The sequence below is a fragment of the Colius striatus genome, chromosome 12, assembly GCF_028858725.1.
Source record: "Colius striatus isolate bColStr4 chromosome 12, bColStr4.1.hap1, whole genome shotgun sequence".
In the NCBI taxonomy this organism is placed as follows: Eukaryota; Metazoa; Chordata; class Aves; order Coliiformes; family Coliidae; genus Colius; species Colius striatus.
The window spans coordinates 9,272,877-9,300,388 of record NC_084770.1 but is presented as its reverse complement, the minus strand read 5'-3'; the positions used below and the strand labels follow the sequence as shown (position 1 = coordinate 9,300,388).

The window sequence follows — 27,512 nt, the reverse complement described above, 5'->3', positions numbered from 1 at the left end:
GCCTGCTCTCCTGGGCACTGTGGTTGCCTGTCTGGTGTGCCACGGCACGAAGGCCTGCCCTGGATGGGCCTTTACTCCTCCAACTGAGCCTTAACCAGTCTCAGCCCAGTGTCCCCTGTGGTGCTGAGCCCCAGGGATACCTCAGGAGAGCGACTCGAGGCCCTGACCCCTGGCCCGGCGGCGATGTCTGCCCTGCGTTTTTCAGGGGCAACGGCCAGCCCCCCGCGCCCGCGGGACACCGCAGCCAGCGCTCGAGGCCTGAGGGACCCCCGGCTGCCTGAGGGACCCGGAGTGAGGCCCTGCGGCCCACACCCGGGAGCCCCAGGCCCGCAGCTCCCACGAGGCCGCGGCCGCCCCGCGCCCGCACCCCGCGGCCACGTGTCCGCCGCGCGGCCCCGCCCCCTGCCCAGGCCCCGCCCCCCGCCGCGCGGCATCCCGGTCTTCCGGCGCGTGACGCGCGGGGCGGAGGGGAGAGGGGCGTGTCGCGCCGACGTCACTTCCGCGCCCCTCCCTGCCCCGCCCAGCGCGGCCGGCGCGTGGAGCCGGTTGGCGGCGGCTCGGGTCGCGCCTCGCGAGGCAGCCGCGGGCGCGCCGCCGGGCGGGCGGGGGGGGCGGGAGAGAGCCGGTCCCGCTCCGGCTCCGGTCCCGGTCCCGCGCCCGCCCCGCCGGCATGGGGCTCAGCTGAGGCCGCCGCCGGTGAGTGGGGCCGCGGGGCGGCGGGCCCGGCCCGGCAGGTGAGGGAGGGTCCGCGGGCCCGCGCTGGGCCGGGCCGGGCCGGGCCTCCAGCGGCGGCCCCTCACGCCCGCCGTCCGTGGCCCGGCGCGGCTGCCCGCCTGCAGCCACCCTTCAGCCGCGCCGGCCTCTCTTGTGCCCGTCGCAGCTCCCCGTGAGGCGGCCCGGCTCGGGCGCGGAGGTGGTGGTGGGGCCGCTGCCGTCAGCGGCGACCCCCGCGCCGCTCGGAGCGAGACCCGCCGCCCGGGAAAGGGGCGGGCGCGCGGCCGGGAACGCGTGCATAGCTGCCCGGGGTCTCCTGGCCGCCGGTGCCCGGACACGTGCGGCGCGCGGCTCGGTGCTTCCCCTGTCCCTCCCGCCACGCGGCTTCGCGCCCGCTGCGCCGGTCCGCTCGGGGACGGCAGCCCCGGGCTCTCAGTGGCACCTTCGGCAGGTCGGGCAGAAGTCCAGTCGCGTTTCTTCTGTCCGCTCTGCCCGGGCTCCAGTTCTGCTCGCTCCCCAGCTGCGGTGCACAAAGCACGTCGGTATCTGGGCACGTGTCCTCGGGTGTTGTAGTGGTGGGGCCGGTGGGAAATATCAGGGATCAGGTACCAAAGAGTAACTTTCCCGGCAAAGTATGGGAGGAAGAATCCATGCGTCTCATCCGTTTTTCAGCAGATGAGTCAGTGCATTATCCTGCTGTGACAAAGGTTACAGAGTACTTTTCTATTAGCCGTGCTGTGGAGATATTGTCTTGCACTGTTAAGCACCGCTTACATGCTGTCTCACCCAAGGAGTGGGGCCGTTTGTTTTTTTTTTTCAGGATTAAACAACTAATGGATGAATTAGGTGCCGAGACTCAAAACAGAATTGATGAAGTACAGATGAGGAAGAACTTGAGTATCTGCAGTACTGGCTGCTGCCAGTAGTGCTCTGGTGTTTCAATGGGGTCTGTGTACCTCTGATCCCTGCTGTGATTGGAGGAAGCTTTTGGAGCCCTTGGAGAAGATGCAACTAAGATAGTGTAGTCTCCAGCAATGGAAGGTGGTTAGCCAAACTGTTCTAACATGAGTGCTGGTAGCTGGGAGCACAGACTGACTGCTTCCTCTTCATCTGAGCTTGCTCAGGGTTTGGTTACAGTTTTCAAATTAGTTTATGGGTTTTCTTTGCTGTATACACTCCTTAGAGCTGTGCAGTATTTGCTTAACTAGGGCAATTTAAGTTGAATTCAGCCTGTTCCTTCCTCTGACTGTATTTTTTTTTTTAATTGTAGGTGACTCAGCCATTGTATGCATGAGATTTGTCCACACACTGGCTCTTCAGACAGGTTAGCTATATTTTTCTGCCGTCAGTTCCATTACATCTGAAGGAGTTGCTACTTCTGTCTTGTACTAAAGTGAAACCGACGTTTGCACGGCACTGGTATGTCCTGTACAATGCTGACTTTCTTGAACCTGTGGAGTTTCTTGCATTGTTTAAGTTTGCTCAATGATATAAGTCAGGCCCTCGTGAGCTTGGTGTCTATGTAACAGTGTCATGAGTAACAGCAATATGTCTTGACTGCATTTACACTGGGGAAATGTTTGTCTTGGTACGCAGCATGACAGTGAGGGCCATGTACTGCTGGTTTTGTAAACTGCTCTTTCTTGTTGGCTAATTACTAATACAACTTCACACAGTTTGAAGAAGATTTGCTAGATAAACTTTGAATTGTATAACTGACTTGGAAGTTTATTGGTACTGGCTTAACTCTTCTGAGTATCGTTACCATGGCTTGACAACATAAAAATGTGCATATTGTTGGTGTAGTCACCTGTGAGAAGGAACACTGGCGTCTGGAATGTTCCAGGAAAGACTGATGTGCTCCAAAGTGCTCAGCTTTTAAAGGTCTTCAGAAAATGGGTTAGAGAGATCTTCTTGTTAACTCTGTGCCACAAGGAGGAGAAAGCAGCAGAAGGGATCTGAGCAGTTCTGCAGATGCTGTCTCCAGCAGCTGCTGATGTCCTGGACACCTCCTGGGAGCAGTGGTGCCATTGAGGGTGCTCTGCTTGGTGCCTTCCAGTAGTGCTGTGCAGACTTGGAGCTCGTTATACTCTCACCTCTGATTTTTGTTCTTTGTTAGTTGTGTTCTAGAGTCATGTCTATTCCTGTATTTCTTTTTCCCTCTAGGGAGGGCCTGAGAACTCTGGCTCTAATTCATCCCTAACCTGAAGAGAGAGGGGGTAAAAGGTTCTAGCTGCCTGGTCAGGGAGCATGCAATGCCTGTCAAGGGAGTGTGGGGGCTGCCCAGCAGGGAGGGAAGTTGCATCATGGTGACTGAGTATGATTGAGAAACTTTGTGATTCAGTCCTCTTCTGCCAGTGTGCCATGTGACAGGCATGGTGCATCTCAGACAAGATGTTTTGCCATCGTCCAAGTAAACTATTTAGAAAAAGAAATAACAAAAACCTATACTGACATGGAGCCCTCAGGGAAGTTTTTATTTGCCTTGAAGTAATATCCTCACTGACTTCTGTGTGGAATATAAACCCGTCAACGGGACACAGATTTTCAGTGGTATGGAGACAAATCTCATTCATTGTGAAAGAATAAAATACTTTTTTATTGTTAAAGGCAGGTCTAGATGTGCTGCCCAGGTCATACAGGAACTGGAAACTGACAGGGAGAAGTCAGGTTTTCATCCTGACCACTGCACCCTTGTTCCTTTTTCTGAAAACCTTCAGGTACAGTTTGCTTTATTTCTGTGAAGTAGCAACAATGGGCTGCTTTAATTTAGCTTGTCCAAGATCTGTTGAAGGAGTTGTTACTTATGTGAAAAATGCCTGAGTTGAGTGGTTTGCTTAAGCATCTTTTAACAGCAGGCCAGGGAGAGCTGTTCTAACAACTTTCCTTGCGAAACATCTGTCTGGTATGAATCTGGTGGCAGCTGACATGGAGGGGAAGAAGTTTCATTCCTTTAATATTTTGTGAAACAAACTACTTCAGTTAATTCTTCTAAAAGTCTGAGTTTTGGAAATTGAAAAAAAGGACCTCCTTAGATTTTTATTGTATTAATGCCCAATGGCTATCAGCATAGTATAAAATCATGCATCTGCAGTGTAGACTCACCTTTTGAAAGGCTTTAAGACTTTCAGTGCAGAACTGAGTGTATATTTAAGTGTATTTTTTTCTGGACAGGGATTACTGGTCTTCACAGAATGGCATTTATTATGGCCAAGCGTATTTTGGGTCTATAGGCACGGTGTTCTTTCAGTGGCGAAAAAAACCCAACACTTGCACTAGTGCTTGGATCTTGTTCTGTTTAGCATGGGAGAACTCGTGCAAAACAAATTCTAGTTCAAAAATCCTAATTTCCCAATTAGACTTTAAAAAAAATACTTCAAATAACAGTAATGCTCAAGTGTTTCCCTTTCACTGTTACACAATGAGCTAAAAATAGTTTTCATTCATAAAAATGCTGCTTCCTTTGTTAAATAATCTGCTTAGCAGAGAACAAAAGTTCAGTTTGTAGTAAACTGTAGTTGTATTATAGCCTCAAGTCTGACACTTTTATTCCTGATTGAATTAAGACTATAATCTTTGGTAGCTGAAAGGCAGACTTAAAAAAGGAGGAGTGACTCACAGTTACAGTTCAGGTGTTATGAGTGTGATCTACGCAAAAATCTGAAGTAGGTCAGATCCAAAATCTGCTACTCCTTTTATAAAATGTGTAACTTCAGCACCATCTGCATGAGGCACTGTGCACAGGCTGGGATTGGGAAGAGATCTCTGTGGCGATGGGGTCTAGCTGCTTGCTCTGAAGTGGCACAGTGTCAATCATCTTTGTAATCCTCTCAGTCCTACCAGAATCAGCTGCATTTTACAGTTCTGTATTTTCACTTGAAAGAATTTAGTTTGATTTTTTTTTTTTGTGGCTCTGGTTTATTAGAGTTGTGGCATTGCACTGTCCATCTTAAAGCAGCTCTTTGGAAGAGGAGCAGGTACTGGAAGTGGTAGCAAGTCCATTACTTCTTAGGTGGATTGAAATTTTATGTGGTATTTAAGAGCAAAAGACCATCTTTCAAAATCAAAGTACCTAACTCTTTTTTGACCTTTATCAAAGTTATGTGATGGTGACATTTGCAGTTTAGAGGGTACATACAGTAACAAAAAATGACAACTCCTTTAGATTTTGTTCTAGCTGAAGGATATAAAAATGAAAGGTGGTAAATGGCAATGGCTATGAAATCAGAGCTCTTGATCCTTATAAAAGGTAGGAGGCAGAGCAGCAAAACAGGAAGGCTTTTGAGAAATATAGAAACTAGTAAGGCCAGCTTACATTTTACTGACTATGGACGCAAGCAAAAAATGTAAAGTAGACCGTGAAAGTAAGTCATATGACAAACATGTAGAAAAGAGTAGTAGAGGTAGATACTGGAAAGGCCAAAGTGCAAATGGAATTGAAACTAACAAGAGACATAAAAGCTAACAAAGTTCCCGAAGAAGTATGTTAATAGCAGGAGGAAGGCTGGGAAATGTCTCTTGATTCAGTAGAGAACATGTGTATCTAGAGAAGGCGCACAGCATTTAAAGTGCTCAGTGCCTGTTTTGCTCGTCTTCTCCTAACATAGTGTCATGCAGGTGCTTAATCTTACTAGTACTTGTCATGAGGTAGTATTTTACACTGGACTGCATTTCAGCTATATGTTTCTGTGTCAGCTGGCCCTTATAAGCCTCACTGGATGATTCTCACAACAGCTCAAAAATGCAAAAATACTATCTAGAAATATTCAGAAGTACTGGAAGATAAGCAAAGGATGAATCTTTAGAGTTATAATGGAAGATTGATGAGGAAAGTGTTTACTTTATCTCTTTGGTTTTTTCCCCCCCAATCAGTTGAGATTAATAAGTAAACGTTCTATTTTCAAGTGCCTGGAAAATAGCTGCAAGAGGGATATCAGCAGGAACTAATTTGTGGGAAAGCCAACTGTGTCCAAAGTCTAATGCCTTTTTACTCCAGAGCAGAAGGCTTTGTGGCTATGGCAGAAGCAGTGGAGGTTTTGTCTCCTGGTTGACTGATTTATTTGTTTAATAAGGCCTTCCACATTTTAATGGCCTCATAAGTAAATGGAGACATGATCTGGGGAAAGTAGTCTAGGAAACGTGCAAAATTGGGTAGTTGATCCTATTCAGAGAACAGTAATTAATGATTCCGTGTTGAAATGAGAGGTTATGTTGAAGGGTTCTGTCTTGGGTACCTTTAATGAAAGCATCAGTCAACTGACTGATTAAATGTGCTTATTAAATTCTCAGGGACTGTGTTGGAGGACATGATGAGTTCAAAATGACCTGAAAAACAGGATGATGTTCAGTAGAGACAAATGCAGAATGCTGCACTTAGACAAGAATTATTAGCTGTGCAAATGCAGGGTGAGGAATAACTGCTTAAGTAGTAGAAAAAGGACCTGGGGGTGTACTGGATCACAAGTTGAACATGAGTCAGTGTCATGCTGTTTGCAGAAAAGGCAAATATCTTTCTGGGATGTTTAAACAGGAGCATTGTCTGTGAGCTGTGAAGTTTAAATCTATTGATGTTACTTGCTGTTGGTATACTTTCAATGTGCAGACAGCATCTTTATTGGGTGCCAACACTGAAGAAGAATTTGGACCACTTGGAAAGAGTTCAGAGGAGAGAAATGCAAGTGATCAGAGTTTGGGGAAACAGCTTCATAAAGAAAAAAGCCTAAGTATTTTGGCAGGAGATGAGGAGGTAAAAAAGAATGTGAGAGATTTCCAATGTTTAAAAGATATTTGAGAAGGAAATGGGATTTGCAGTGACCATTATGGGCAGGTTGGAATGGCATTAAGTTTGTCAAGAAAAACACTGATTAATCTTTTAACTTTCTCAAAGTAAAAATTATACTTTAAGAAATCTTTTATTGGTAGTCATTAAGAACAAGTATGATTCTATGATAAGTGCATATGTTGAGAAAGACTGGTGTAGTTGGTTTAATTTAGACTAAACTTCCTGTTGATGTCATTTTCATCTTATTTGATGGGATTCTAGTTTCAGTTCGTGTCAAGTTTGTGCCAAGAAGAGAAAAATACTCAGGATTATTTTTGTCCATTGTGTGGTCATACTTTGAGAGTTTTGACCATGTACAAGTTTGAATGACTGTGATTTTTTTGGTTTTGGAAACATACAGTGTTGTGGATGTTACTCCCTTCTCTTAGATGCTACCTCTTGCAAATGGGACAAGTTTTCTTGTATTGTCAGGACCTTCTGAACATCCATGGTGGAAGTCGTGCAGGATGTCAGTGTGTGTGTGTGTAACTTCAGCATAGCAGAGCACTGAGGAATTTTACATCATTTTAGTCATTTTAGTTGCATCGGGTTACTTTGTTTAGACTCAGATGGTAATCCTAATGCTTCTGATCTGTACTTAGAAAGGTCCACTTTTGGCTTTGAACATCTTTCTGAAGGACACATACTTTGGTATATTCACCAGTTCAGGGAGCCTAAGTGAGGCCAGACAGATTTCAAAGTGGAAAGTCCCACTGTGAGTTTAGCTATGCTATTTTTTATGTAATTATTTTCATTCTTTCTTAAAATTGCTTGATTGTCTGCAATAGACTGCATGACAAAACAAAGGATCCAACTATTCCTTTTATTTCAGTGATTGATTTGTAAGGCAACTGGAAGGTGTGGAAACATTTAAATTAATCCTATGCATTCTGCCATCATACCATATCTCCAAATTGATGACAAAAAGTACAGTTACCCTTGTGAACTGTGGCCTTTAGATCTGCCACAATATTTGATGTCAACAATAGCATAACCTTATCTTCTGCAGTCTGCGTTTAATGCAGTAGATGGCAGGAGCTGAGAGTTCTGTGATGTAGATAAAGATTGGCCTCCAACGTGGAGATTGCTTGGTGTGTTGGCAGTTACGTTGGATGACCTGCCTGACTTTGCCTTCACCCTGTAATGGTTACCAAACTGTCGTCACTTTTGGGTACAGATGAATTTCCTAGAAGGTCCTGTTACTGTTGAATTGCTAGAGAATTTTTTCTCTGAGCAGAGGGATAGTTTTTCTTAACCTCTGTTTCTCAAACAGAGGAATTGTCTTTATCATAGAGGAGTGGAGGAATCTGAACATCTCTGTCATTGTCACTAAGTTGTGAAAGCTTGATCCAAAGCCCAGTGCATTCAAAAGGTTGTTCCATTGGCTTGAGGAGTCTTTGGCTGAGGGTGCTGCTGTCTAAAACTGGTGCTTCTGTCACTAGAGCAGTAGTCAGATCTGACAAGCCAGCAAAAAGTTCTTTTCAGACCAACTGATAATTCAAACAGAAACATAAAAGGACTGTCAAATGTGCAGTCTTGCAGAGTGCATTCTTTGGGTTAACCCTATCTTCAGCTGGACCTTTTGGCAAGGACCACAAAAAAGTGGTGTTGCAAGAGAGGGTCTTGACATTACTTTCCTGCATTATAGCCATGCATTATTGCTAGGGGCAACATATTGGGCTTTTATATTGGCAAAACTGAAGACCGGTGGTGTGAAAAGGAGTAAGTAAGGCTTTTGACTCCAGTTCAGACAGTCAGGCTTTAAACACCAGCAGCATGTGGATGAAACACAGCTTGTCCCCATGTGTTGTTATCTACAATTGTACAGCTGCGACAGTTACCTAGGGCTCGAGTTTCACCCATGGTGAAAGGCATATGTCTGGAGCAGAGGCAGATGTAAGGTGTCTGAGTGAATAGAAACACTGCAGTCTGTATTGTCTCTGCTGGTCTACGTACATAACTCCATGGGTAGAATGGATCATGGGAGTGTACTCTGGCTACTGATTTAGTCCTTCTGCAAGTTTTATTTTTCATTGGCAATATAAATTTCATTTTCTTGTTACCGTATCTGTTTCAGCAGAAATAGCTTAATTATACTAATAAATAGGCAAAAATATAGGAACACACATAATGTTTCCCCATACAAGTTGTGTATCATATGTAGGGAGAGAGCACAATGAGTAGTAAATTAAGGTCTTGTCAGCTTGACAGAGCCATTACTCTGTATTAGTGCTCTTCCCTCTGCCACCCTTTTCTTTATCCAACAACTTCCCTTTGCCAGAGAGACAGCTTCTGTCAGGAGCTGTTGGCATCACTGCATTTGGAGCATGCATTGCAAGGGACTTCTATGCCTCAGGCTGGCATTGGTATGCCAGTAGCCTTTTTAGCACCAGTTCTCAGCCTGTGGTCATTTCGGTAGTGATAATCTGGTGTGTTTAACTGTCGCTGTCTCTGTGCTGGAAATTTCTGGTCCACATAAGTCCCATTGGTAGCATGTATCATCTGAATATTTGTTCAGATTTCCCAGTATTTTGAATTTGCCTAGTCTGTATCTTGCATGTGGAATAAACATGGAGTGCCTCAATTTCCTCTGCTTGCTGTTATACTCAAATGGCATTGTCTGGGAAGCGGTGGTACCTGAAGTGCTGTAGTTGTCTGTCCAGCTGAAGTCGCATAACACTTGTTATTTGTAACATTGAGGGAGGCGGCAGGAGAACTTACACAGACTGTAGTCAGACAGTAGCTGCTAGTTGATTAGCTACTGTCGACAGAATCTGTATCATGCTGAGAATATTTTGGTGTGCACCTTGACAAGGTGCGTTCTGATAACTTATTGCTAAATTGAAGTAGTTCACTTTTGTAAAGCTCATTTTCCTTGGAGGCTAATTTTTTATGTTGTGGACATTGAGCTAGGCAGCTGAGTTTGCCAAGTTTATGGCCCAATATTTCTTGGTGAATCACCTGCTCGGTGTTTTTCACTTCCCATTGCATCTTTGCTAGATTTCTGAATTGTGTGTTTTACATCTGTGCTTTCCTCTATAAGGGATCATCTTCATTCTTTGGATGGTAATTTTGATTTTAGCTAAGTTAGTATTTCTTAATTTTGAAAACACAACTATAAAAATGGGTTAATAACATCAACTTGAAAGACAGTAAAAATACCGTGACCCATGACTGCTTCCCTGCTTAATGTTCCTTGGAAATAAGGTAACATTCAGAGCTTTAGTCTTTTTCAAAACCTTCGTGATTGTTTTGATTTCATTCAGATAAAGTAGTTGCTTGTGAATTTCCCTTGCTGAATGCTGTGGTCAAGGAGAAACCAAAGTTGGATATTCACACAGAGAGTTGTGGTGGTGTTGAAGTTGAGTCTTTCCTAAGTTCTTTTCTACCTTGAGAAATGAGGGCATTTTTTTAAAACTGAGAGGTGGTTGGTACGTTTGCAGGTAAGATGGGAGTTAATGTCTATCAAAGTTGCACATGTGGATTTCTAACTATTAATTGCACTGCTTTGCTGAATATGTTGGATAAAGCCTACTGCACTGGGAAATGGGCTACTCTGCTGTAATTTGTGTAAGGAGCATATTAATTTGAGGGTCTGCAGAGCCTCTGCAAGATGTTTAGTGATGCTTAGGCCTTACCATTCAGTTGAAACTTTGAATGAAGTGTCAACAATGACAGAGCTGCCCTGTGGTCACTTTGATGTAAACCATGAATGTCCACCCCCTCTTCCTTTGTGTAGTGTCCTGAGTTTGGCTTGGATAGGGATGTTTTTCATCAGAAGCTGGAGCATGGGAGTAGCATGGCTAGGCGGTGGGACGCCATGGTGGGATGCCGTGGTGACGTCACACTTGGTGTATGAGGGACTGCTCAGTCAGGACTGAGCATCAGGCAGTGAGCATCCTTCTCTTTGTGTATTCTTTTGCTCTTGTTACAGCTGTTTTTTCTCCCCTTGTTTTGTATTAAAATGTCCTTGTCTCAACCCATGAGGTTTTACCTTTTTCTTCTGGTTGTCTTCCCTGTCTCACCTTGGGGAGGAGGAGTGAGCGAGTAGCTGCATGGTTCTTTGTTGATTTGTTGCCAACTGGGCTTAAACCGTGACATGTACAAAGTCAGGCGAACAAAACATTGCTTACTTGGTGTTGGAAGTCTTTTTAGTCTGTGCTCTATGCTTGATCCCTTTGTGTAAAATGAGGATTGGGGTTTGGATGCTGTGGCATCATCTGGAATAGAAGCGTTAACTTCATCCTGTAAACTTGGAGTCCAGAATGACTTGTGCTTATCAGAAATGGCATGCAGAGATAGTCCTGATCAGAGCTTCTCATGTTGTAGAAATATTTCAGGGATCTGGGACTTGATGAGGAGGAATTTAGTACTTACATAATTGCCAGTTTAATTCTTTGGTGACTTACGAAAAGTCATTGAAATGTTTGTTTTGAATCTCTAATCTTGTGAGCCACCATTGTTTGAATGTTCTTTTATGAAAATGTACTGGGTATGATAAGTGGAATTACAGACTTGCAGAATAGTTGAAGTTGGAAGGGCTCTCTGAACGTCTTGTCCAACCCCCTGTCTAGCAGAGCCACCTAGAGCCAGTTGCCCAGAACCATGTCCACATGGAATATACCTTTTTTTGTACTGTGTGTAATGATATTCAATGCTTCTGTTTCACAGATTGTTTTGTAACATCAGCAATTAATGTAACCATCAGGTGCTTCCAGGAATGTGTGACTTCTGCTTACCTGCAAAGACTGAGTATGTATGGGCAAACAGACACTTCTGCTCTTGAGCAATGGTTTTAAACTGATCTTAATTAGCTATTTGTAGGGCATACTATTTTCTAATTTATTTGTAGCATGAGTGTGTTATTTGCCACATGCAAATTCTTATGGATGATGAGACCTTGTAAGAAAGATAAAAAGTAGAACTGTGAAAGGAGAAAGACAAGAATAGAACATATGCAGGACTGACATTTAACTCAATGCCTCCATGCCTGTCATGTATGCTTTGGCCCACAGATGTCTAGCTACTATGCTTCAGTCACTCAGAACAGTCCTAGAAACCCAGAAGAGCTTTAGGGTAATCAGGAATATGGAAGGACCTCTGTAATGGAAGCTGTTTGCCATTTCTGCATGGAGAGATGGGAACTGAAAAGTGAGGGAGAAAACAATTTATAAAAGAATCACAAGTGTCAGGGAGAGTGAATGAGGTGTATGGCTGCTTCAAGTACAGAAGTGGGAGGCTTCTGAAACTAGTAGATGGAGGATCAAAATAAGGAAAAAACTTCAGACTTTCCTCATGAGCTCAGGAGTTCTTTGCAGGGTGCTGGCAAGCTGAAAATGTGCCCCAGAATAATCAGAAAAAAGAAAAATCCACTCATATCATATCATATCATCTTATTCAATGCTTTGACTGATGGAAGCTCTTGAACTACAAGTCACTGGGATTGGAGAGTCTAAAAGGCAGTATCATTATTTGACTCTGCCTGTGGTGTCTCCTTGACTGCTGTTCAAGATGCTGGACTAAGTGCATATTTGATCCCGCTTTTTTGGGACTGTTATTTTGTTACTCTCTTGGCCTTCATCCAGGCTTTCTATTCTCCAGTTACTTAGATTCCAAGGATAATTTGAAAGTGTAGAATAAAAGCTATTTGTATATTTAATGTAGGTGAAGAATTGTGGCGGTTCTTAACTGTGCTTTAGGAAGCCGACCTCTCTTTTCACCTAACATTTATGAAAAAACAAGACTGATGGAGAAAATCTGACCAGAAGAATCTGAGAAGAGGCTGCTTCTGAATATTTGACTAGACAGTTGTGGTATTTCAGTTAGTGAGGTCACTGCTTGAGGAAAGAATGCTCTTTGATACATTTAATGTATTTACAACATTTCAGTCTTAGTTTTAAGACAGCTATCTTTCCTCCATACAGCAGAGAGGATGGTTACAGTTACATCTCTTAGTACTGTTACAAAAATGTTTACAGGCTGTGAAAGAAAATTCTAAAAAAGGTAGCTCGGAGGTGGATGTAAATATTGTTCTAGACATAATACATTAAAGGAGAAAAAGTTACCTATAAATGGAGTAATAACCAAAAGCTATTGCTTACTGGGAAAAGCAAGTCTGAAGACCTTCACTGACCGTCACCAGTGCTGAGAAGATTACAGCAGTTAAAGGGAGATCACATGTCAGATTTTTGCAGAGTGCTTCCATTATACAAAGATGTCTCCCACTGCTCATGCTGTAGAAATCATTCCCAGGAGGTACACAAGCCCTGCAAAGTATCATTTAGATGGAACTATTTAGGCAATGATGAAACGTATTGTAGTAGGCTGCTGTAAGTTCATTTGATTTTGTAGATTGTAGGGTCCTTTTCTGAGGGATTAACTGTTTACTAAATTACCAAAGCTCTTCTGGGTTTGCAGGACTGTTCTGAATGACTGGGACATTGTAGCTAGGTGGATGTGGGCCAAAGTTTACATTACAGGCATAGAGGCAGAGTTAAATGTTACAGTCTTGTATATCTGTTATGTTCTTGTCTTTGTCAAACTTCTCTTCATGGCCATAGATAGTGGAACTTTTCCCCCTTGGTTTTATCATCTTACCTCATATGGTAGTTCTGAGAGTAAATGAATAATTTTCAGGAGCTAAGCTGTCAGGTTGTATAAATTCCTGTGCATAAGAAAATCATCTTCTATAGCAGTCTGATCTAATGGAACTTAGTGCAGACTTCTCTGTTACTTGTGTAATTTATTAGAATTTGATCAAGGCAAATAAATTGTACTACTTGACATCTTAAATGGTGTTAAAGTCTTTGATGTGACTTTCCAGTTTTAATTTTTAGTATTGTATGGTATTTAGAGTTTTAGCAATTTGTCATACATAATATTTCTGTTGATCCTTGAGCTGGTTGCACACAAGCTTTTTCCTTGAAGTGGTTCTGATCTAAGTGAAATGCCACATACTTCAGGCTTTGTGTCAATTAATTATGACTGTTTTTAAAAAAAATATACCTTCAGTAACCATTTATACACAACAGATTTAAGTGCAGAAATTGAATCTGTTAGCATGAATAGATCTTACAGGATAAAATTTTAGAAACAAATTACAATTTGGTGTGATTTCTGTCAATCTTGAAGGTACTCTGTGTGTATTTAGCAATCACATAGTTAAACTTTAAGAATATTTTTTATGTCATGACTTCAGGAAAGTGAAGAAATACTGCTGCTTTGTCTCAGAATGCTTGGCCTGAAAGCAACAAAAGGTACGAAGTCACGCTAGGACTGGAAAGAAAGACAAAGATTGCTGGCTGACGAGTGTTACTGGTTCTCCAACTATGATACAGTCAAAGCTATATGCCAACTATATACACTTTAGAGGAAGTAGATGGTAAATGTCTAAACATTAGAGGAAAGTTCATATGTTGTGATAGTTGGGTTGTGTTTGATGATCTTTTTGTAGGCTGTTGTTGTTTAGGCCCATCCAGAGACAAAAAGACCACAATTAGACTTAAGTACGACAGACCCTAGAACTCCAAAGGACAGGGAACTTAGTTGCCACTGATGATCCTGGACAAAACAGACCAGGCTACTCAGCTTGGGGAAGATAACAGAAAATAATTTAATCCACCACCAACCAAAACATAACAATAAAACCCCAAAACATAGCAAACACAAAACAACACAGAGTGGTACAATGATGAAGAGCACAACCAGCCCTTTAAGACCATCTTCTCCCCACCCCTCCCCTCTCCTCTTCCCGGGGGGGTCAGAGCTGTGATCCTGCTTTCTTTGCCTCTTACCCCAGTGAACAGCTCAGGGAGGGCAGGGAATGGGGTTTCACTTGTTTATCTCTCCTCAGGGCAGACGGGCTCCTCGCAGGTTTTCCTTGCTCCACCATGGGGTACCTCACATACCTGGCAGCCCTGCATGGACTACTTCAAAGTCCGTTCATCCCAAAGGCTGCAGCTCCTCTCTGCCTCTCGTATGGGTCTACTCTGTGGCCTGCAGGCTCCAGCATGGCCTGCGCCATGGCTGCCTCCTCACACAGTCTCCTGCTTGTCCAGATGCACTCACCTGGAGCTGCTGGTGGCTCTCAGTCCTACCATTGCCCTCCATGGGTTACAGGGGTACAACCTATGTTCTCGCTATGGGTTGCAGAGGGGTCTCTGGTCCGGTGCTCCTCCTTCTCTGACCGAGGGGTCTGCATGGTCGCCTCCATCTTGTACCACTCCTCCACCTCCTCCTACACATGTAAAATTCCTGTCCTTAAATAGTGAGGGCAGAGGTGCCAGATTGGTCTGAACCTCAGAGCCAAGGGAAAGTCCGAGAACTCTTCACTGGGCCTGCACTGCAGTCCCGTCCCTGTTACCAAGCAAAAGCGACTCCTGGCTAAACCATGACATAGGCAAACAGAAATTTGATTCAAATGTTCTTACGTTAACCTCAAAAATATTTTCCAAGAATTTAGAGGAAGAGGAAAAAAAGTCATTGCCTCCTTTTACTGAGCATCCATACTACAAAAGCAAATATATCCCAGGAAGCAGATACTCTACATTGCACAATAAGGCGGCAGCCACACAGGAAAGGTTGGGCTCTTGGCACAGCCCCTGAGGGGAAATGCTTCCTTGAAAGGACCCATTGTTGCTGGATCTGGGTCTTCAGACTCCCAGTTCTCCCCTAGAATACTTGTGGTTCTCCTGGTGCTGGAATGGGGCATCTTTGCCATCTCCATTATCTAACCATAATAGTCTTAGTTATTTAATCAAATAGAAGGACTGAGTAAAGTTCACGCCCCATGCAAGAAAGGAACATCTTTTTGGAAACAGCTTCAGTGCTTAGCTATTGAAAACTCATGCTGGGTGTGATGGCTCCATGCCTTACCCAAGGTATTTGAAACTATTTAACTTCTCTCCAAGAATAAATAAAACATTTCATTGTCCCAGTTGTCAAAGTCTGTGAATTCTAACCCAAGTGTCTGGGATACTCTTCCAAGAGAGGAAAGAAACAGTGTGCATCTAAAATAAATGTATACTTTGGATTCTCTAACAAGTCGTCTTTCCCTCATGGCAGCGAGGCAAGAGATCCAGAAATCTAAAAAGGAAACAAGGGAAGGCTGTATTTCTGTGTGCCTGAGAATGAGAACAAGCTTTGGGCAATTTTGACTTTTTGTGCTTGATTTATCAGTTGAAAGTTTTCAGTGATGTAAATAAGCTGTAGCTTGAAGTAAGATAAATGAGATGTTGGGAAGGTTAGGTAGTGGAGTTCTTGACAAATTGTTCTTGATATGACTGAGTGCTTTTCCTAAATTCTCTTTTAACATGTCTTCAACTTGTGCATGTGCTGTTACATTAATAATTTTTTAAGTGGTCTGAAAATAGCAATCTGAAGACTAGTTAGAAAGTGAGTTTTGGGTATAGCATTGACTGTAGTATTTTGTTATCGTGAAGAATTGTGGGACTGAGTTTATTGTTAGATGTAGAATTATCTTTCATTAATGTAACATGTATTCTACTATAAACATTGCAATTGCTATTGCAGCCTGCAAAAAGTATACTTTACAAAGAATACACTCTACAAATGTAAATACAATTTTGGTTTGGTGATTGTTGGATACAATGGCCTTCCTTAAGCCTAAACACAGAAACAAAAGCTTGTATTCTAACAGAAGGCCCAAGATGGGAAGTGATAAAATAGGTATTGAGTGGAGGGCTTTGTTAAAATTTAGCTCGTGTACTTGTAAAATTTCCATGTATTCATTAAACTATTATGTCATTCTTATTGTTAGAGCTTGGTTAGTTGACTAAAGTGTTAAGCTTTGTTTTTAGTACAAATTATAACCTGAACTCCTTTCAAAATATATCTGGAGGATTTTATATCTTCCATAGTTCTCTTAGCTTGTATGTCTTACCCAAACATTTATTGTACATTATGTGGATGACGTGGTATTTAAGGGTTCAGCCACAAGCTACTACAGAACTGTACATTAATTTGACTTCCATCCATGTAAGGTGCATCTCTCAGAGAGTCTTTCTCAAGGAGGGTGTCTTTTGCATTTGTAATGTTGACTACAAACTTGTAAAAATATTGATATGTTAATACTGAAAGCTTTACAAATCAATTGAATTGCATGAGTAAACTTGTCATAATATCCATTGAAGTGAAATGTGATAACCTTTGTTTTTTATGGTCACAAAATTGTGATATCCACAGACTTTTGGCCAAGCTGTGTATTGCTTATGAAATGATCTATTTCAGTTTTAAAGTGGTCTTTGGGTGACGTGAGGGCAGGCAAAGACAGGCTGTCCCATGGTGTCAGGATTGCAATGTGGTGCAAGAAGTCTCTAGTGCTGTGTATGGATCACTCTAGTCCAGGATGTACTGTAATCACATCTGCCCCAAGGGCATGGCTGTGGTCCTTGATACTAGGTGGAAGTTCTCGCTGTTGATGGGACCACAGTTGTGCACATGAGGTGCAAAAGTGCCTAGTACAGGCACACCTGTGTCTCAGAGTTCTTTGAGGGCTTTAAGAATCCATAAAAAGAAATGTTGGAAACTTTCCTTTTGGGGCGATTACTTGGAGGAATGGGTGGGGGATGGATGCATCCTGATAAAAAGACTTTGGAGACAGCGTCATAATGTGTATTTTGTCAAGGCATTCTTACACTCTTAATTTAAAATCAACTGCTAGCATTTCTTACTCTCAGTGGCTGCAGGTTCTGCCAATCTTCTCAAAAGCAGCCACAGGAAAAATTTTTGGAAATAGTATGGTAGTACATTGTGTGAAATAGGACCTCTTCTGTGAAAGAGAACAACTGGAAAGTAAATGTGAGACTTAGGTCCAAGACACTGTGGGCAGTAGCTTTGGTTTCAGCTCTTGAGAGCCTGAAATGTTCCCTTCAAGTTTGATTTTTCTTTAGTGATTGATGTTTAAATTGTGATCATGTTATGTGCTATGTTTTGGAAGAATGTGCTCCTAAATATTTTTTAATCTTTTTTTCTGATCCTTACGTTTTCTTAGCTGTGTATCCTAGCCCATTTATTCTTGGTAAAGCACATTTTAAATGAAGTCAGCATGTCAGATTCAACTTTTCAGGTATTGTGTGTGGAACTCATTGGCAGTTGGCATGAGCAGGAGGTGTATTAAGTAGTAATAGCTGATAAGACTTTTCCTTCTATTTTTATAGCTCCATTTAAAAGTGTGCTTTTTCTAGAGTGCCGTCCGTTAAGCTATACCTGGAACTTATTTCCTTATCTACTGGCAGTTCTGACATCAGATTAAATATTACATGGGCATTGAAAGCCATGGATTGAACGCAAATTTGCATCGTTGGTGCTGCCAAGTGTTTAGAGCACAGGATTTCATTAGCAGGATGGCAAAGAAGGTCTTAGGCTACGAACAGATTTTTGAAACGTTGTTTTTCCCTGCTGAGAAATCTTTCTGTGCTGCAGGGGAAAAGCATGTCTCACCTTTATGGAATAATTTTGAAGAAGCATTTTTCATTATTTTTTACTGCTAGTACCTAGATAAGTACTTGGTTTTATGTGAATATGGACATGTTATAACATTCAAATTTTGTAATAACTTCATATTCAGAGCAGCATTAAGCATTTGGCCTGAGGTAAGAGTACAGGACTGTCTTCCAAAGCACTGTTTACCAACAGTGTGCCAAGTGCTCCCGTGCAGCACGCAATCCACAGCCCTTGTAGGGTGATGTGCAAAGCCAGCTTCTATGGAGGGGCAATACACTTTGGCAATCACTTTGTAAAGTTTACTGCTCTTCTCTTCTTCTAATGATCAACTATAGCCCAGACTGTTTTTGTATTTCCTAGGAAATGTGGTGTATTTGAAGCAGAACGTGTTCTCAGAAGATATGTTTATACCTCTTCCTGGCCTGTTACTACTTTTCTGATATAAGTACTACTTCAATTTTTAATTTCATAACTGCCAGTATGGCAGAGGTAGAGCATTGGTTGGTGTTCTGTAAATGTAAATCAGTTGCATGAACACTGAAAACCTTTACCACAATGTGTGGAAAGAATGGACTCAGTTTGGTAACTGCTCTCAGTATGTGGGAATGGCATGTTCCTGGAACAGGAATAAATCCTGGTGGTAAACATTGCCTTTGTAGGGTCTGTTACCTTGCTAGGTTGATTCCTTCTCATGATAAAGGATCGGCAGTATAGTTCTAAGGTGCAGAAACATTTAAGTGGTTGAAATAATATTTGACTTTATATTTTTGGAAGAAAACAGGGTTTCTCTGTTTTGGCAGCTAGTCAGGATAGAGTCGAATAAGGTGTCTGCTGTGCAACAAGAACCATCTACAGTTAAGAACACACTTGAGATTTTTTAATTCAGAAATTTGAAAGACTGATCGTGACGTCAGGCTGTTTAGAAGCTTAATGTTCAACTCCAGAGCTGTGAAGTGTCTCTTAATAGCGGATATACTTGTAAAGAAGTTCTGGAAAAGGATTTTTAGTCTTTCAGTAGCTCTTAAAGATACTGTAATGAATCCTTTTGGACCCAGGAGAGACCCTAGATAGGATTTCAGGAGTATGATTCATGTTTGAACTACATAATGATTTTTTTCTGGACAAGTCTGCTTTTTTTCAGTCTTAATTTTCTTCCTGTAGAAATTTATGGTGCTTGGTTTATTTAATGACAGTCATTATGTAGAAAGCTGAGGAAAATTGACTTGTATTAATGGTGATTTGGCCTTTTTCATGTGTGTGTCTTGCTCTTCCTGTCTGCTTTGCTAGATCTTTTCGTTATCCCTTTGTGTTCTTAGCAAAGCAGTGCTGGTCCTTGTACAGAAAAGAAATTTCTGCAACAGTCGAGTTGTGACCCAGTTACCTGTTTCAGCTTTATAGCACTTGATCTCAAAGGGAGTCTAATTTGGTGTATATGATTGCTTCATTATGGTCTGTGATAAACTGAAAAATGCTGAGAGTGAGAAATGTAATTTTTAACTGCTGCCTTTAACATCGATCAGCTCTTCCAAATGAATGTTGTCTTTGCTCATCACAGCTGTAAATACAAGGAAGGGTTTGGTCAGAAGCATATATGCTTTTAGCTGGGCAGATAATATCAGGACTCGTGCACAGACCTGAAACTGCCTGCAGGCTCCTGGTGAGGCATTTGTGGTTTGAATAGCAGGAGCTGGACCGGGCGGCTGATGCCTGGCCATGCAGCCTCCGCGCCAGCCCGGCCACAGTCCTGCAATTGTTCAGCCACACTGGAGGGAAGAGGGAAAAAAAAAGGCATTCTAAGCAGTGCCAAATTTTCTTTGATATGTTAATCTTTTGATAACAGTTTGAAAAGCCCTTGGAGACTTTTTTTAGATTTTAGACAAAATAGTTCATTTGTCAGGACTTCCCTTGTAGATAGGGTCTCAGTTATTAAGAACTGCCTCACTAACTCATGATAACAAAAGCAAGTGCAGAGGACAGCTGCTGGACTGCCTGTTGGTAAGAGAAACTCTTTTAGTTATTTCAGGATTTTTATGAGTATCTGAAAAGAATAAAATAGGGAAGATTTAAGACACAAGTTTGTAAGTTTACTTGCGTATTATAAGCTGACAAATGACAGCAGACCATAAGTATATATAACAACTTGATACATTTTTAATGAATATTCATACAGGGATTATACTAAAGAATTGAGCTCTCAAAATTCCATTTTCAGATGAGAAACTTGGTATTTGAATTACCAAGTGACTGCAGGAGATCTCAGCAGTTTCTTCTTTTGTAGCTCTAGTCTTTCCAGATCTTGGATTTTTTTCTCTTGAAATTGTGAAGCTTCCAGTTAAACTGCCAGAATAAACTGATGGCAGCAATGTGTATATGCTAAAGCAGAATTAGGTTTTAAGGAGTGTAGACTTGGGACAAATGTGAAGGAGATAAGATCCTTTTGCTTCCCAAACTTCACAGAAGTAATTAATTATGCCAAGTATTAGAAAACTGGCTTCAGATAACCTAGTAGTCCTTGGAAAATGTGACTTACTGAACTCAGGCATACTGATTGAGACTTAGTTCTTTAACAACATTTTCCTTAAAAAGTATGCCATGAGTTCAGTTGCACCTTTCATACTGTTGCTACAATGTTTATTGCCTATAAATATTTTAGTAGAACTGCTTAGCATTCTGGTTGTTTAGTCAGGATAGATCAAAAAATAGATATTGATGTAGTAATTTAGAGAAAGTGCAACATTTTTTTCACTGAGGGTGAGAGGGGGATGCACGCAGTTTTCAGGTCTGTACACTGCTGTAATTTCTCCAATGATCCAATCTGTGATCTATTTTAGGTCGAAAATAATACCATCTTAAATCTGAAACTACCGGGGCTGTCCTACCCATAGCTACATACTCTTCAAGACAGGCAAATGCAATTTAACTTTGTTTTCATCTGTTTTTTTACAAAGTTGCAGCTTTACTATTTAAGCTTGTGATTCAAATATATGCTTTTAGAAGTACTTGGAGTTCACACACTGTTCAGCTCATGGCTCTACTCTTTGTTAAATTTATACCTACGTTGTTCTAAAATATTGCAAGTGATTTCATTCTCTTAGTCTCAGGGGCAAACAGGATTTCTTTTACATACCTTTTTGATATTTCTTACCCTTCTGTTTCTAGTGTATGCTTAGCTATGCAACAGTAGCTTAACAAGTAAAAATTGTGTAAGTAGAGTCACAGTAACTTTCACCATTTCCATTATTTTCGGCCTCTGTTTAAAGAGAATAAAGAGTATTAATATATAATTAATTATACATCTTAAATACTACTTAGAGTTTATTAAAGGGGGAAAGGACTTACCTAGCTATTCACTCCAGGGAACATATGCCAGAGAGGCTGAGTGGCAGCCTTTGCATCAGAGACACTTTATATTTGAACATTACTGAGTACAAGTTACTGCTTTTGAGTGGATTTCAACCTCACTTTGAGTGCTAGTAAAATGTCATAGTCCTTTGTAGCCTGAAAAAAATTAATTTCCCACCATTTAATAGAAAGAAGACCAAAGGCAGATTGCTAAGGTCTCTTCTGAATGGGTGAGGTGCTGCTACTTTTCTCTTCAGTCTGATCTGGAAGCCTAAAGAAGTAACCTTGAAAGAAAGTAACCATGTGGAGCCTGTGGTGGTGGGGTTCAACCCGAGGTTTCAGTGCGGCAGTGAGAAACAAACCCTAAGAGTTACATACTTGAACTCTTGATGAGGTTGGGCTAATAATGTGACCAGAGATAAGACTGGAGAAAGAGTACTGTTCTTCATTACTGAATAGTAATGGTTTTTGTGACCCATCAGCTAAGAAAAGATCTTTAAGTTTAGAGATTTGATTTTGAGTTTGTGAAATACTGAGAATATATGTGTTAGTTGAAGGTTACTCAGTAAATGAGTTTGTATAAAATAATGCAGATGGAGGTAATGATGTGAGTCAGAAATAGCTTCCTAATGCTCCTTGTGTATTCCCTGTGTGATTCTACCCAGTTGTTCAAAGAGCTCATTGAATCACTGCTGTTGCTCTCAGTGCCGAGATTTCCCTTTAGGTTGCTTGAGACTGACAACTGCAGACTCCTACCTGGCTGTGGAACAGCCCTAAATTAAATCAACTGCACTTCTGTCTCCCAGTGCTGCGATGTCCCATAAGGAGCCTGTTTTGACATGTTGGCCATATGGAAATCTCAGTTGAGATTTATTAATTTTGAAGCTGTTTGCATTTATTTTGCTTCCTGGTGCTTTCCTACATCTAGCACAGTTGTTACTAGATATGTTCATCATGGTGTTGTAGTACACTGTAACGGGGAAACGTGTATTGTTTAAGAAAAGACTGTACGATATGTCGTTCATTGACCTGTGAATTCTATTAGAAGTATTTTTCTGTAAATATGCAAAACTTTGTGTCTGCATGGCTTCTTGATTGAAAATGTGGTTTGTACCATGTGCATAAAGTTGTTTGGTGTTATTAATTTCAAGATTGTTCTTGGGAGCTGTCTTAGCAATTCTGTGTAGGTTCAGGGAAGATTTTCTGCTTTCACATATCTGTATCTCTTTCCCAGGATAAAAAGCTGTTTAGGGAAGAAAAGTGGCAATTTAAACAAAAATGTATTTTAGGACTTGCATAACAGATAAGGAAGTATCAGAGGTGTACATCTTTTGGCTTACTTTGCAATTTAATCTGCAATAAGAAGAGTATTCATACCTCAGTGTTGGATTGAAGATATTCACCTTAAAGCACGGAGTGTGTGAGCTGGTGTTTCTATCAAAGGAGACAATTGTTACCAAATTAGCTTCCTTCTCTACAGAAGAAAATACAAACTGCATCAAACTCAGTTTATCAGTTGTCAAGTTGTTTTTCACCTGTGACTGAACCTTGTGTTGTGATGCAGTTCTTTGCTTGGAGTATTTCTTTCACTAGGCCCTTACTCAGCAGTGGGAATAAATTTCTGAGGAGACCCAGATCTGGACAGGAAAAGAAACCTTTTTTGTTGGGTTCCTCCTTCATTTGTTGGCTTAATTGGGAAGGAGGTGTTAGCTTGCAGGAAACACGTGAGGATGTGATGATGTTAATAAACTGCAGGAATTAGGAGGAAGGAGCTTTTGAAGTTGGCATTGCTCATGAATGTAAGTGCATGAGTCCAGGGGCTGGCTTTGAGAGGATCTGACTTGTAGCCTGAGCATTTGATTTGTGAAAACGTTGGAGAGACAATGACAGCAAAGAACTTGGTAATGGTTCTGCTTTTATTGTAATACTACTTGATAGAAAGGATTATGAATAGTGGCATCTTAGTCTTCAGTGGACAACTGAGATGAAGTTAAGTGGATGGTTTTCACCTCAATTTCATTTTGTTTGGTAACAGCCTTCCGTTTGGAAAATGCCAATTGAAATAAACCTTTGCTGTGACAGTGAATCCTTAATGCTTGAAGATTGCTTATATGCTGTGATAGTAAGTGCTGTCTTCTGAGGTTTATATATATGTGCATAAATAAAATTGAAGGCTGCTGAATGTCAGCGCAGAGAATGATAGTTAACCTGTGTCTTGGCAGATGAGCAATGGCTCTTCAGTCGTTTTAGCTGTGGTAACTGGTGCTATGGAAATGTGATATGGGTGGGTTAATTATAAAATATATACATTAGTATGTACAGGGCTGTCCAAATGAAGGTTAGATGTAGCTTAATTAAGAAAATTTAGCTTTTTTACTTATCTTTAATTTTATTTACGCGATGAGCCTTGGTATTGGGTTTGTGTGGCAAGGTTTTGTAGTGAGGTATAACATAATATGTTATAGCCTTTTGTTTGTAGTTCTTCCCTGTTGGAACAGGGATATGTGTGTACTATGTTCATCTCATAGACAGCTTCGTATTTTTTCATGTCTTTCCCTGAAACCGTGATCATAATCTATCCTCAAAGCACTTCTCAAGATTTAGAACTAAGAGATTTACAATAAGAATGAATCCATTCACAAAAATTGAGTGGTAAAAGAATTGTAAAGAAAGGAAGAGATTGACCAAGCATGTCTTGGTTTAGAAATATTAAACTAGGGGGCTATAATATTTTTTTAAGCACTCTAATTATTTTTCTACTCAGATGAGAAATACTCATCTTGGAGGTACAATGCCTTTCCTCTTGAAGGGCAGCCTTGTTTCTGAAAGCATGTCATTGGTTCTGTTAGATATAGAATGATAGCAATGTGTAATCTTGACTTTTTAAGCTTTTTTTTTACAGATTTAATTTACATTTCCATTGTGAGGCTTGAAGAATTTGCCAAAAACTGCTTGCTGCATGTAGAGTGTAACCAAGTTAAATTGGTATAATCTCTTTTCCCTCCTTCAAAGCCTGCTGTTTCTGTAATATTTCACTTTCATTCATCTGCTGTTCAATCTTAAAGCTTTACTAGAACTCCTTGGGACATTACTACTGGAAACTAGTAATGGTCCAAATTTATGTTCTGTATTAATATGTTATATGTTTTATTTGTGTGCACTTACACAAAAGGACTCAAAACAACCTAATACTTATATATAAAATCAGTAATTTTACTTCAGTTTATAATTCTTTTGTTTTTAAAGGTCTTCCATATCTCAAGTTGAGAAGTTCCATATCATACTAAACATGGAGAAAGAAGAAAAGAAATTTGTCAATAAAGCAGAGGAAGATGAGATGGTAATGAAATCTGTTTGTATATTTTTATACAGTGAAAGAAACATATTTTCATGATTTACAGCAGGAGGTGTACTGTCTCAGTTTAAATCAGTTTAGCAATGTTATAACATTGTAATATGTATCCTATATACATATAACATATTGTTTTGTATTAAGAAATCTAGTGCTGACATAAGGAATGTTTTTGTTGAGAGCCTTTGCAGAAGTGCTAGGTTGTCAACATTGAGGTCAGTAATCCGACAGGTAACAGATTTAGGTACTTGACTTCCATTTTCCTTTTAAAAACAAAGGTTAAGTTGGTTTGGTGGGTTTTTTTGTGTTTTTTTTTCTTCAAATCCTGGAGCTTTTTTCTTGCCACTTAAATCAAATTAGTGCTCCATAATCTGACTGTACGCTATATACTCCCGCATATTCATATTTATGCAGATAAGACCCACTTCCTAAAGCACAGCAAACAGTTTTATGGATGTTCGGTAGCACAAACTTTGCTTCCTACTGTAGCAATGATACCTCTAATCGTTTGTCCTGGAAGATGAGTTAGCTTTGACAGGAAAATATGGGTGGCAGCTGATCTTTAAGTTTCTGGCCCATTCTAGAGACAGCAAAAACTGTTAAGGGTAGATGGGGATTTTTGTTTTAAAAAAATGTTAGATTCCTATGAATTGAAGTTCTTGTTCCATCACTGTGCAAGCTGCTAGGAAAAGGTGCTCTTCACTAGACCAGCCCTAATCTGGGAAGTAGGCAAAATACACCTTACAATGGAAAATTAAACTGGAATGCTTATAGGCTGATTGCTTTTCAGTGGAAATTGTTTTGTTTTTCCTCAAGATATGCATTAACCTCTCCCACTATCTTTCACCCACTTATTATTGGTAGGGAGTGAATACTGGCTGCAGTGTTTTGAGGGAACAGAGAGTGAGTCTTATCTCTGTTTTTTGTAGGCTGAAAAGGCTGCAAAACAAACTTGTTGAAAAGCCTTTTCTTAGGAAAGGAGTTTAAACATTTTCTAATAATGTTTAATGAAAGTACAAAAAAAATTTGCAATAAGTTGGTGTCAGTAGGAACAATGTGGGTGGGACTCAATGGGAAACTTCATTGCCCTTTTACAGCAGGAAATATCATCTAATGATGTAATGTGAAACTCGGGAATGTAAAACCGCATCTAGTAAGTCACTGAATTATTTTCTGTTCCTGACTGTCATCAGGTTAAGTTGGTACTTCCCTTTGACCAAGGCGCACTTAATACTTTGTGGTGTTTTGTTTTTTTCTTAAGTAGAAGAGAGGGTCTTTCCAGCTGCTGCAAGTCACAGAACCTTTGACAGCATGACCTGAATTTTCTAATGTTTCACAGTATCATTTCTTGTTAAATGGTGGGCAGAACAAGCCAAAACACTATTAAAAAGTAGTGTTTGATAAATGTATTTACAGGGCTATGTAAAAAGTATGAAATCAGCGGGCTCCAGTAATTTATGTTAGTTGATCAAATGCTATTGTGATAAAATCAGCATTTGACAAAAACACATATGCTTTGGCTCTCAAAATACTTTCCTGACTTGCCCCATGTCATGATCAGAAATTTGGTTATTCACTGAGAGTTAAGGCAGGTTATGTTGCAACCTCAGTCCTTAGGAAGCAGTACAGAGAGGGAACAGGTCTTAGAGTGAAAAGTTTTAATGTGTATGTTCTACCTTTTTCAGACTTTTACTGATGTTTATATTTCTGACCAAGCAAAACAATCTTTCTTCTTGTTGCCACTCCATCATGTGTTAAGTTTTTTAAGTCTTTCCTTCCCCCAGAAAAGAAAGAGGAGAAAAATGGTTTGAAATTTGATTTGCTTGTAGTAATGCACTTGATGAAAAATTAATGTTGACTTCCTGAGCCAGAGTAATTAAGGAGGTCATTGTTTGTTATTTGTTTCTCTGTTTCCATGCAGGAGATCTATGGCTATGATCTGTGTCGTTGGAAGCTGGTGCTAGTTGCTGTAGGAGTGATCTGTTCTGGTGGCTTTCTCCTCCTCCTCCTCTACTGGATGCCTCAGTGGCGTGTGAAAGCAACGTGCAAAAGGACTGCGCTTAAAGACTGTGAAGTGGTTCTGCTGAGAACAACTGTAAGTCTGTAGCAGAGTGTACTTCTCCCACTTGGCAGTTGTTTCACATCCCCCTTGCTGCTTGCTAAAATATGCTCAACCCCTTGCCTGAAATATACACATGATTTTGTTTAACAGCACTGCAGAACCGTGCTCCTTGGTACTATATATAGCCCTGCTGTCTATATTGGAAGACTTGACAGCTGTTTGCAGAGGACACAGCAAAAAGAAAGGCTTTGCTTGTGGATTTTAACAATTAAATATATGAATATTGTTTTCAGCAAAAGTTACAGAACAGATACTATGTTCTTATAACCTGGGTTTTCCCCTCCCTTGTTCAGCAAAAATACATTTGTCAAATGAAAGTGTAGTGTGGTTTGATTTCATGTGATTTTCTTCCTCTGCAATAGCTGTCTACAGTCTCTGGCTATGATCTTATATTGAGTCCTCAGTTACTTGAAGTTGCAAAGTGAGTGCAAGTGAATGCATAGGAATCCCATTGTTCCTCCTCCTAGCGAACAACTGTATTAAATTGTGAAGGGCTAAAGATGTCAAAATTCAAGTAGCAAGACTCACTGCTTAAAAAAAAAAAAAAAAACCAACAAACCCAACCAACCAAACCTCTTTTACAATTGTGGAAAGAAAGTGTATTCTTAAGATAACTGAAACAAACTTGGGGAAATCTTCTGCACTTATGTATGTGCTCTGCAAATCTGTCATCTGCTGTTGATACATTTTGCTACAGC

At 40.9% G+C, this 27,512-nt stretch overlaps 1 protein-coding gene across 5 annotated transcripts in view; it reads left to right on the top strand.

Annotated features, from left to right (window-relative positions):
• The first annotated feature begins 613 nt into the window (after window positions 1-613).
• ATP13A3 (ATPase 13A3) overlaps window positions 614-27,512 on the top strand; it is a 61,020-nt gene continuing 34,121 nt past the window's right edge. For 4 of the 5 annotated variants that reach the window (XM_062005330.1, XM_062005329.1, XM_062005332.1 and 1 more), the window contains exons 1-5: window positions 614-696; window positions 1,985-2,133; window positions 11,207-11,287; window positions 24,587-24,680; window positions 26,614-26,787. In XM_062005330.1, the coding sequence (XP_061861314.1) occupies window positions 11,256-11,287; window positions 24,587-24,680; window positions 26,614-26,787 (300 nt within the window). In that variant the 5' untranslated portion in view covers window positions 614-696; window positions 1,985-2,133; window positions 11,207-11,255. The remainder of the gene's footprint in view (window positions 697-1,984; window positions 2,134-11,206; window positions 11,288-24,586; window positions 24,681-26,613; window positions 26,788-27,512) is intronic. The other variant, XM_062005331.1, reaches the window with a different exon arrangement.